This window comes from Gavialis gangeticus, unplaced genomic scaffold (assembly GCF_001723915.1).
Source record: "Gavialis gangeticus isolate Ggan-Ray unplaced genomic scaffold, GavGan_comp1, whole genome shotgun sequence".
NCBI classification, from domain to species: Eukaryota; Metazoa; Chordata; order Crocodylia; family Gavialidae; genus Gavialis; species Gavialis gangeticus.
Window position 1 is genome coordinate 84880843 of NW_017729022.1, and position 11954 is coordinate 84892796.

An 11954-nucleotide genomic window follows, 5' to 3' on the forward strand; every position below is an offset into this window, starting at 1 on the left:
AATAGACACTGGAGGGATATAGCCAAAGAAAAAACAATAGGCTTCTGAGGCTGCATGCATACACACACACAAAGTGCTACAGGTGCTACCCAGACAACAATGTCAGATCATTGCCCCAAAAGCTGAAAGGGCCAAATTAATTCTTAATGTAACACTAAAGTCAGTGGAGCTACATCAGGGTGGACTTTGGCTCAAAGACATGCCTTTAAGTGAAAGTACATTGTTCAATGAAACATACACTAACAAATAAGCCACAGGCTCCATGAGCTTAACGTTTCTCACTTGACTGAACACCATGGTTGCTTTAAAATGAACAGAAACAGAGCTCAGATCCTCCCATCTCCCAGTTGCACTGGAGCTTATCCCTTGAGCAACAGGAGTTTCTCCATGAGCTGTGAGCTAGTAAGGTCTAAGACATTCAGCTGAGCTGTCTAAAGTCTATCCTGCAGAAGGCAGTGATATAGATCCACAGTTTATTACATACCCTTCCAGTTAAGAAAAGCTTATTCTTAAGGGCATGAGTTTTTCAGGAGTTCAAATCTCACTCACGTTAGTGTAGCAAACCCATGACATCCTAGGATTTCACAGATGTCATTATGCTACTCATTGTGGTCTGGGTGATTCTCCCACTGGGGAGCTAGCATTTTTTTTTAAATTAAGGTTTTTTTTGTTGATTTCACAGGTTTTTTTAGGACAACCTTGGATTTCGCTGATTCAGCAGAATCCACAAAACTCTGGATTAAGTAGGTCCCTACTCAAGGGCAGCTTATTGCATGCCCTTCATTATGTGAGTGCTGTTCATAACATCATAGGGAAGTAGGGCTGGAAGGGATGTCCTGAGGTCATCTAGTTCAGCCCACTCAGGATCATCCCTGGCTAAATCATCCTAGCCAAGTGTCTGTGTAATCTGCTCTTGAAAATTTCTAGAGATGGAGATTCTGGAACTTCTCTAGGTAGCCTGTTCCAATACTTGATCACCTTTATAGTCATGAAGTTCTTCCTATTCTCCAAACTGAATTTCCTCTGCTGCAGCTTGAGGCCATTGCTCCTAGTCCTGATCCCTTTGGCCACAGAGAACAGCTGGGTTAATTTGGACTAGGTGCATAGATCAGAGGACCAGTTTCTGTCTTCTGCTCAGAGGAACGTGAACTCTGAGAACTGGGTTTCTGATGACAGAATATTTATGAACTCAAAATTCCCTCTCTAAGGACATTATATAATATTCACAATCTGCTGCCTGGCTTGTGAGGCTGCATAAAGGGGCCTCTTTGGTCCCTTCCATGGGCTTACCATGCCAGTGGTAGCTGTGTGGGAGGGGGAGAAAGTAGTTCTCACAGGGCTGCTACATTTCTCTCGGTACACAAGGGCATTCAGCTTATTGTTTCACAGAACTGCTCCTCAACAGAGTTGTACCAGTGTCTAGTATAGACCTGGTGCAAGGGTCTTGACTGGGACGGGAATAGCAAGCCAGGAGCAAGCTCTGAAAGCACGCGTCTGCCTCAGTCTGTTCCTGAGGCAGTCTAACAGTGTGCTGCCCACTTTTCAGAGCTCACCGCAAAGTTGCTGTTTAACCTTTACCATTTGTTATTTCCATGGACTGGGAGCAGATGCACTCATTGGAACAGTGGTGGAGAGTGAATGGATGATAGGCACAAAAAGAGCAATCAACTCAGGTTTTTTTCACTTGAGTAAATACTACAGAAGATATACAGAGACACTCACCCAGCTCCACAGGATGCTCTGGAGAAACAGCCAGAGTAAAAATAATCCTTTGCATTTTTATAGCACCTACCTTGTGAAGCTTTCTTTGGGCATTCAGACATTAATGAATTCAGAAATGCACAGATTCAGAGAGCCTAAGGCTATCTAGCCTGACTTTCTGCCTATCTCAGGCCACATGGAAGGTGGAGAAAACAGCCACAGAGAATATTTGTGGGCTGAAACAAGTGCCTTAGAGTGACAGACATGTAGAGCTCAGTCTGTTTTACTTGTCAATAAGAAAATGGAGGGGCTATTCCTGCATTTGTATTTACGTTTGGCTAAATCTGATTTTCCAGAAAGGCATACAGCTTTGCTTTGGTAATTTGCTGTAATGCATAATTATCCTCAGTGCTTGAAATATGCACCTAATGTCTTATTTGAATCAGTGTGGCTTTGGCTTCCAGCCACTGATTCTTGTTATTCTTTTCTCTGCTTTTTATTACCCAGTATTTTCTCCCTGTGGCATTACCTGTGTGCTGTATCAAATCACCTCTCCAGCTTCCTTTAGAGAAACTGAACAGATTGAACTCTTCAAGTCTGCCACTTTCCTCCAGCCCTCAAATAATTGTTGTGGCTCTTCCCTACACTCTCTTATTTTTTTACAACCTTTTTAATAGTGTGGTATAACATACTATCATTGTGTCTGCAGCCTTCTAGTATCAAGCTAATCAAAGCTGAAGTAAAAAAAATCACCTTTCCTACAGTTACTCATTAGTCCAGTTTCACAACACCCCCGCCAGGTCTGTGTGCATTTCCTCCTTATAGATGGGAAAGCTGAGGCACAGGGCAATTAGCTAAAGGTCACATGGAAAGATAGAGGTAAGAACAGAAAGCATGGCAGTGCTAACCCTCTGGGTGCTGGCCATGCAAACACAGTGGCTCTGGGTGCTGCAGTGAGGAGCCCCATGGGCCAGATCCGGAGGTAAGTTGTCCAGCCAGAGCAGTGATTCTCAACCTGGTGCTGTGGCACCGAGTGGCACCACCAGCTCCTTTGAAGGGTACAGGGAAGTGTGAGGAGATAAGTAAGGTCTGGTCTATCCCCCACCCCAACTGCCTGGCCCCTCTGCCAGGGGGTAAGCAGTGCAATATATGGTATGAAGGTAATATATGCAAGTTGTTTTTTGACACTGGATGCCACAATTCACAAAAGTTACTGAAGGGTGCCTCAAGTCCCATGAGGGGTGCCTCATCTCCAAAAAAGGTTGAGAACCACTGAGCCACAGAGAAGTGCCATGGGCCAGATGACCCATCTCTGCAGGCTGGATCCAGCCCATAGGACGTGTACATGACACCCCTGCTTTACGTTGAGGACATCCTCTCCTTCACATGGTCTTTGTTTCCTCCTCCACTCCTGGACTCATCCTGCAACTTTACACCTCTCCCTCTGCACAGACTATGCTGGGTTAAGTCTTCCCTTGGTCTAAGCGTCTTTGATTGCTTTTCCTCTCCCTCTCCTGTTTTCCTTCCCCTAAAGACTCAGCTTTTCCTTCCATCTCTGACCAAGCTGCTTTTCACATTTCCCAGCTCTGATCTCCTCAACTGTCACTTCTCAGCTGCTGCAAAATCTTCCAGCCCCCACAGCCCCATCTGCCTTTTAAAAGGTTTGTTACCATAAGCAGGGGCTTCTCCTTTTCACTATTATTTTACTTCACAAAACTCTTGTCAGAAAACAGGGATGGGTCTTTTGCAGCCCTTTCCCAGGAGCAGTGGGGTCCAAGTTGAGGCCCTCAGCTGTGTCCATCATGACGGGGAATCCAAATCACTGCCAGTGATACAGGGAGGAGGTGTAGGGGCTTCCTACTGCTTCCAGCCCTTGAGGAGCAGCTCTGATGCAAGCTGGGAGTGCACTGAGAAGCAGCTGTCCTTTCCTGGCTACAGCTGTTGGGCAGCCTCCCCCGCCACCTTCTGAACTGCAGGAGAGGTGTTCTGGCTGCTCCTTTGTTTCCCCTGTGAAAGCCAAAGGGAATGCAGCACAGGAGTATTAAAAGGGGACACACATGTGCAGTCACCCAGAGCAGCCCAAGAGAGGAGAAGCAGAGAAACGAAGTATCACCACTCCTTCCATAACCCTATTTCTCTAGCTCAGGCCTGGTACATGACCCACTCTAAACTCAGCCCCAACCAACAACGCACCAGCTGGGAGCAGTACAGTGCCCTCCAGCCATCTCACTTTCCTGTCCCTGACAAGCCCCTGGCAGCAGGGACTGTGAGAAGAGATGCATTGGAACTGCTGTGCCAGTCCCATGCCAGCTGGAGATTCCCCTCCCACACAATGGAGGAATCCTTACCAAGGGGCTTATGGGTAACTTCTGCTCTTTTGGCAATGACTGAGTGGCACAGAGGGGAGCAAAAGGGGAGGACAATTTGCCACAAAGTCTGCTGACTGTGGTGGAGGCTAGCAAGGAGGTGAGGTCAGGGTATGGTACCACGAGGTGAATTACAAGCTACCTTTGGGGGTCTGGTCACACTCTACCCACTGCGAGCATGCAAGCACAGGCATGTTGGCTGTGGCTCTGGCCAGGGAAGCACAGGGAAAGGCAGAAGCTAAGAGGGTGCAGGCAGTTTGATTCCACCTCAGCCACCAACTCCTGTCACCTTCAGTTCCTTTTCATGACCTCTGTGCCCCCTCATCCCTAGTAAGTGTGGAGGAGGAACTCCCTGAAGGTTTCTCCCTTTATCAAAGCTGAAGCATCCTAGGTAAAGGCAGTGCAGGGTCCCCACAGTGCAAACCCTGGCACAAAAATAGGCAACATTCCTCAAAGCCCTTATCGCAAAGTACGCAGGCTGCTTCTCTAACTCACCCACAGACAGTCACCTTCATTCTCTCTGTAGCACAAGTAAATGACCTCTCTCTGCTCCATCAGGGTCAGGCTCTCCTGTGCATTAGGTGCATCCAGATATGCACAATTTCACTATCAATAGACTGCACTAGGAAGAGTCTGGGAGAGGGTCAGTTCACACTGTACTGTCCTGTCATTGATGCAGAGACCCAGACTCAAATTCTGCTGTCAGGAGTGTCATGGCACCTGCCTAGCAGCAGGACAGTTCTCATGTGGATCCTACATGTGCAGTCCATAACCATTAGCAGACCTTGGTAGTGAATGATTAGCAGCTCAGCAACAATCCTCCTGAACAGTTACAGTTGAAGCAGCTTTACAGACTTTTATGAACCCCCTCCCCCTCAGGACAACTCCCATGGATACATATACAAGTGCACCCATGGGTTCACACATGTATATATCAGCCACACTGATTCAAATAAGATATTAGGTGCATATTTCAAGCACTGAGGATAATTATATATATATATATATATATATAGATGCATACATGTGTGTGTCCAGGGGCATACCCTCAGGGCATATCTACATGTGTGCACCTCCTACGGCAAGTTTATATGAGATGCTTAATGCACAGTAGACTAATTCTACTGTGCATTAGCGTGTCATGGCAAAAGTCATGCTAATGCACTAATGTGCAGTAAAATTAGTCTACGAAGATTTAAGTGTCACCAAAAGACTGTGTGCCTCTGTTACCATGCAGTAACACTGGCTACTGTGCATTTAGTTAGTACCTCATATTAAAGATACTAAATTTAATGCGCAATAGCAACAGTACATTAATGCAAATGTAGATGTGCCCCTAGTGAATATATGCACTGCTGGTTCTTGCATATCCTTTGCCTTGTACATATAAGTTTTGCTTATGCAAATACACAGAAATTCCCTCAGGCCAGGTACATCCCCACTTCCTCAGTCTCTACAAAAAGGCAACATGGTCACAGATACTTATGTGGTCCCCTATGGACTAGGTGTACCAGATGCTCCTAGCTCTTGCAGAGAGGTAGGAGTTAATACAAGGAGGGATGGAAAGGAAATTAAATACAAAAAGTTGAAAGCCAAGCACATGATTCTTCTCCTATCACATCTGTGAATCCTGGAGCGCGAGAGTAATTGTCTGCAATGAGTCAGACCAAAGGCGCAAGGAAACGGTTGCTATAGCAACCCTCTCACTGCTCTAATTCCGCTCAGAATTAAAACGATATCAAATAATTTGTGAGCAAAGAGAACCTGGCAGAGTCACAGGGTGTCAGTCTTGAAAATCTGACTGTACGTGAGCCTCTCTGGACCTAATGCCAATGGCTCCTTTCCCTTCCAGCATGACAGCAACAGCAATCAGAAGAGCCAAGAGGGGGGAGTGTGATGGGTGACCCTAAGCTAGGTGTTTTTTGCTGGGTACAGGCAAGAGCCAGCTCCTGGGCTGGAGTCCCACTCTGGAAGGGGTATCAAGCCAATAGGCAGGGGACACATGGCTTTCCCAGGGAAATGCCAACTGGTCTCTGAAAGGAGAAACCCGTATCTTACTACCAGCCAATCTGTCCCTGAATGGGCATCAGCCTAGCCAAAGCACAAGGATGCTGTATAGAGCCTGACCCTAAACAGCAGGCTTATTTCTGAGCTATGCAAAGCATTGTACTCTGATTGGATAAGGAAGGGAAGTCTGATTTACATAATTATTGCACATTTTTCCCCTGAAGAAGAAGTGGTGCAGTGTGCAAATCTCTGCACTCAGATTGGCTGAGGTTATTATTAGTAAATATTTATATTGCAGTCCATCTCAGTTAAAGTTGGAGCTCTATGGTGCTGGGCACTGGACAAATGCACTGGGGGACATGGCCCCTGCTCCTAACAAAAGGACAGCCAGGTACAAGAAAAACTACGTCAGACAAGGGGAACAGTGAGAAGGAGAAGGGGGCTGTCCTGGTAATTCTGTGTGACACTAAGTGATCCATACATGTTCCCTTTTGTATGGGAGTACCTATACCTAGTGGTCATGATTTCTGGTTTGATTGCTCATGATATTCATCAGAGCCTAATGCTCCTTATTCAGAATTTGAACCTGTTCTTTTAAATTACTAGATGTGTTTTGCTGAGTACTTAGGAGGCTATGCTACTAAACACAGAACACAAAGACAGATCATAAGGTCTTTGGGGCCGGAGATGTAGATGGACAGACCGATGGGAGAGTAACATGATGCAAGGAGACAGCATTGTTCCGTATGGGAGCAGTGATCTCAGTGCGCCAATGACACTGTGCTCCACCTATGCCCAGGGCTGGACCAACCTTAAGGTTGTCCAAAATTGTGGCAGATGATGTTCTGCCTTCTGGGAACTGCTGGAGCAAAATAAGGCCCTTCCCCTTTCCCCCACTCAGTGCCAAACACACTGCTGACTATGCAGTTCCCAGGCAGTGCCACTTCAAGAGGCTGTGGCAACAGCTGTTCAGCCCATTAGGGTGCTACTTTCTATGCTTTTCTGAAGTTGACTGCTCTATGAGTATGCAGGAGGAAGAGGTCTAAGGAGCTGAGCAAGTTGCCCCTTCTCTCCTATGAAGCTACCATTGGATTTGATTGGCTCAGGGATTTTACTGCTTTCTCTGCCAGCAAAGTGCCAACCAGCTGGCCCCCAGAAAGTCTCACCTCCTGGTGGTGTCCCAGCAGGTCAATGAGGTCCTTTCACTGTAATAAGGTCACTCACTGCAGCTGGCAATGTTGTTAGCACACCACTGGGGCATGTGCATATGAGCATGTGTGAGACTAAACCCTGGATCTCAAGTTTTTGGGTTTTTTTTATGCCCTATCAATCTTCTGGGAACACAGGCCTTTCCTGCATATTCTATGCAGCTCAGCAACTATTTCCCACACAGCAACTGCAGTAAGCATCTCTTAAAAAGGAACTTATGCTCAAAATGGTGGCCTACGACCGACCAAATAACTACTTTGTGAAGAAGGTGATGCAGCAAAATAGATGTTATCTAAAGAGAGAGAGCTAAATGCCTGCACAGTCTCTAACAGTTTCACTGGGATTTTAAATCACTAAAGTATTTTGCCAGCAGTTGCATGTGACTAGGGCAGCATCCCCCCTGAGAAGGATAAAGCCCCAGGTTACTGACTCCCTAGGGACTGACAGTCAACGTCATGTAATCTGCAGGCAAGGCAGCAAGGGCCTAATTACCATTTCTTATTTTTTATTTCTAGTGAAAGGCACTGGACTGACATCCCAAGAGATAACTTCTGTCTTATTAATTATGATTAATAATCTAGACATTAGTTAATGTTTGCATAATGCTTTGGAGCTTCAAAGCACAATGTAACTGGGAGATGTTATTACTTCACAAAGAAAGATACAGTAAAGCTAGTAGCACTGGAAGTTTCCCCCAAGACAAATCTTTCCTCACACCCTGATTCTAGGTCCTGGTTGGCCTCTACATGCCAGTCCAGTCAGGGCTCTAAACTGGGCAAGACTGGTCACCAAGGAATATTTTCAAGTGCTGGGAAGACCTCCAGGTGCCTAGAGCCAGCAAATAACCCTGTACTGACAGTGCCTCTTGCAGCATTTGCTGTAGGAGCACAGTCAGGAGATAGACTCACCCAGAGCATACTGTTTTGTTTTGAACTATAAATGGCTACTGCAATACAGCATAATTTAGAGCAACCCCAGAGGCTTATACTTCCCAAATCCCAGGCTATTACTGAGGGTCACAGTATCTCTCTTCTATAGGTCTCTCAAGCAGACAATCTTTTCATCATATTGGTTTTGATAACAGTTTATGCTGCCTAAGGGTCTACCCTTAACACCATTTACCCAGTAAATGCAGCAGTTGACCCTCTGATCTGACAGCCCAGCTGTGTTACCCCGGGACTCTTCTTAGCAATCACCATTGTCAAATGCTAATGTAAATAGGTCACAGATATGCTTATCAGCTAACCCTGCATAGACAGGAGAAGCAGAGTTTCTAACTGACTTCATTGGCAGCTGTATGTCAATGCTGATGAAAATTGAAAATAATCATTTGGTACCTATAATTTTAGTCTGCTTCCTTGTATTGTGCCATGACTGATTCAGTTAGGCCTAAACAATCTTGCACAGGTGGCTGTCAATCTGTGACTATCTCTGGTGATGGTGACTCCATAACCTACTTGGGTAACTTTGTTTCCTCACTAAGCTGAATTGTTTAAGTTAGAAAAATCCCCTTAATATTCAACCTAAATTTTCCCTGCTTTGGCTTAAGTTCAGCTGAGACCTTCAGCTAGATATGGAACTCACTCTAAATGGGGTCCCTCCCCAGTTCACTCCAGAGGTGATGGATATTATAAAGCAATTCCTCTGGATAACTGTAAAGCTCATGCAACATCTTGAGATCTCTTTAGAGGTGAAAGATCATTACTTTCCATGACAATGAGCAAAACTCCTTCATAGGGGGTCTCAAAGCTTAAATTTTCGGAGAATTGGGAGGGATTTAAAGGAGAAACTTTGAAATCAGGCCTCATGCCCCCTTCCACCAGCAAAGGTTAGTTTCCAACTCTGCTGACCCAATGAATATTAGCCATGAAGTATACTGTCTAGTGCTTTGCAATGTCACAAATAGACTGAACAAATGAGAAGTTTCCCTACTATGTCCTTAGCAAGACAATTGTACAGCAATAAGATCTCACCAAGATCTCACCTTCCCCATTATACCACCATTCTTAGCCTAACAGAAAACAGAAACCTGTACCCGATTTCTTCCTACCTGCAGCAATAGCTGTCTTCCCATCTACAGTCACAGCCACAGCTGTGCTCACAGTCACCACCTCTGGCTTGTCACTTCCCTCTGTAAAAACAAAAAGACAGCAAAGCTGATTACTTCCCCTCTATTGCCAGTAGAAGCGGGTGTAGAAATGCACACACTTGAGCTCTTTACTTTCCTTGGGGGTTGGGGGGAGACCCGAGAGATCACTAAAGTGCAGTAGGAATAGCCACCTCATCCCTTTCTTTTTCATCCATCCAGTCAGCATTGAAGGAGGCCTCCAACACTGAAGAGTCCAAGAGTTTAGTCTAATGCCTGCATTACTTAGTTTGCAGAAGCACCAAGCACCCTGATTGACTGCAAGGAGGCAGGTTTTCCTTTTGGGGGTATGTCCTGAGATGAAATGGAAAGAATATTCCCCTTCAGCCAGTTGTATTATTGTATTGCAAGGCCAAATTTTGGTCTCAGTTATACCTGTTTAAACTCAGAGTAACACCACTCTAAGCTAGCTCTTCTTCCTCCCATTTTTCTGTGTGATGGGACATTCTGGAGGGCATTGCATCTCCCTTGGCTGGTACTGCTCCACGCATGGGTCCTCCACGCTCTGATCTCTGCTCAAATTTTCTCAGAATGTACTGATACAGACAAGCATAGCTTGCAGGGTAGTATGTATGAACACACAGGGTGAGTCTACATGTCGCCATATTGTGACGTTGCTTTTTGGAAGTACTAAAGCATGGCGCAATATGGGTGGTTACTATGCCAAGTGTACAGCAGGTGGCAGATTTCGCTGCTACGTTACTGTAGCAGCATGCTATACCTGGGGAGTGCACCACTAGAAACATGTGATCCTATGTCATGTGATCCTATGTCACTGTAGTGCATCATATACTGCCACAGTGTGTCACTACATTGCTGCAGGGTGATGTGTAGATGTGCCCATACACATGCTCTGGCTGTTACTGTCAGATACGGCTCCTAACTCTTGTGCAATCAAGTAAAGGACATCATAGGCTGGCCCTGTGCCTGTTATAACAGTCACATTAATACCACAAGCAGGATAGAAAAATAGCTGTACTTCTAGCGCAAATATGTCTTTTACAAGTTTGTTAATTTAAGGTATGGACAGATGTAACTGATATACTGGTATAAGTGGTTATCATGTAACAGTTATGTCTGCAAGTTCCTATAGTCTTATGTGAGTGGCAAATCCTGGCAATTTTTACCCTCTTTAATTCAGAGTTAAACAATGGTTTTGCTACCCTTGTAGCATTCAGGGGTAACAGATACATCATAGCACCTCCTGTGCACTCCCCAGCTGTAACTGTCACACTTCTTTTACAGCAGTTGAAAAGTAAATTGACATTTCAACGGCAGTTGAAAATTAAGTCTGTTCACAGCCTCAGTTGCTTTACTCTGCAGCTGTCCTAGAGGCAGATTCCTTTTTTTGGTTTATTTAAAAAAATCTAGTTATTGGATCTATTTGTAGCACAAGTAGGGCTTGGGGTTTTCCTTTTTTTTTTTTTTTAAATAACTCCTGGGGGGATGTTTTGAACGTCAGTATTTCCAAGCATATTTTTTTTCTGCAACTGAAATCTTCCCAGCATATTGTGGAAACAAGTATTTTACCTCAGCCAAGAGATGAAGGTCCTTTTCCCTTTCTTTTTTTATTTCTGCTTTTATCATTCTTGCAGGTGCCTGACACATCCCGCACAGGACTTTGCAGGCGCACTGTGTGACTTAGCTTGAAAGCTTGTGTAGAGTTTTCCTGACTTAAGTTAGATTGACTTGCACAAGGGCAGAGATCTGACCTGCAGAAGCATCCTGCCAGGAGGATGCCCATTGACTGACCTGATCCTGCTTCCCTTGTGACCCCAAGCTCCCATGCAACAAGTGTAAAGGAGGATTTGGGTCCACAAAAATGAAGAATCAAACCCTCCAAAGGGACATCATATATTCATATAACACTGGTGAAATCACACTTTTCTTTGGCACTCAGTTGCTATTTTGTAAAATGTCCTTTCTGCTTTGCCTATCTAGCTCTTTGGTGCTGTGGTTTTCTCTTACAGGGAGTATGAAGAGCATTCAGCACAATGGGGCCTGATCTTGGCTGGGGTTTCTTATATTACGGAATATCCCAATATAAGCAATAGCAATAACAGTCCTAACTCATGCAAAACGACTTCCATAGAAGCTTACCTAAATCAGGACCTCAGGATCTGGCCCGCAACACCTAGCAGCTTGTAGAATGGTACCATGGGTAACAGTTCATAGGGAATGAAGGTACAACATCCCACTATCACATTGGCTGTCAGCTGGAAACTATACAGGGATTTTAGGAGAAGGCACCCAGAAGGATGCCAGTGTTTGGCTTTCTAAGTTTTATGCCATGCAATGAAGTTGCAGGCAATGGAACAGAAGAGTTCTCCTGCTACTGCCATGCCCATGCCTTTTGCCATCATCTGTTCTTTATCTGGGGCCAGAGAGGAGGGGAGAGCACGAGTGGAAGGTTCAGTGCATTTTCTCTCGCTGTCTCTTTCTATCCTGGTTCATCTTCTATATCCCGATCTCTCTCTTCTTTATTAACTCCTCTGTGCTGTACACTTCCCCCCCCCCCCACCCCC

At 45.3% G+C, this 11954-nt stretch overlaps 1 protein-coding gene across 2 annotated transcripts in view; it reads right to left on the reverse strand.

Moving 5' to 3' along the window:
* CACNA2D4 (calcium voltage-gated channel auxiliary subunit alpha2delta 4) overlaps positions 1-11954 on the reverse strand; it is a 218964-nt gene that overhangs the window by 71897 nt on the left and 135113 nt on the right. For both annotated transcript variants that reach the window (XM_019515536.1, XM_019515537.1), the window contains one exon: positions 9334-9414. In XM_019515536.1, the coding sequence (XP_019371081.1) occupies positions 9334-9414 (81 nt within the window). The remainder of the gene's footprint in view (positions 1-9333; positions 9415-11954) is intronic.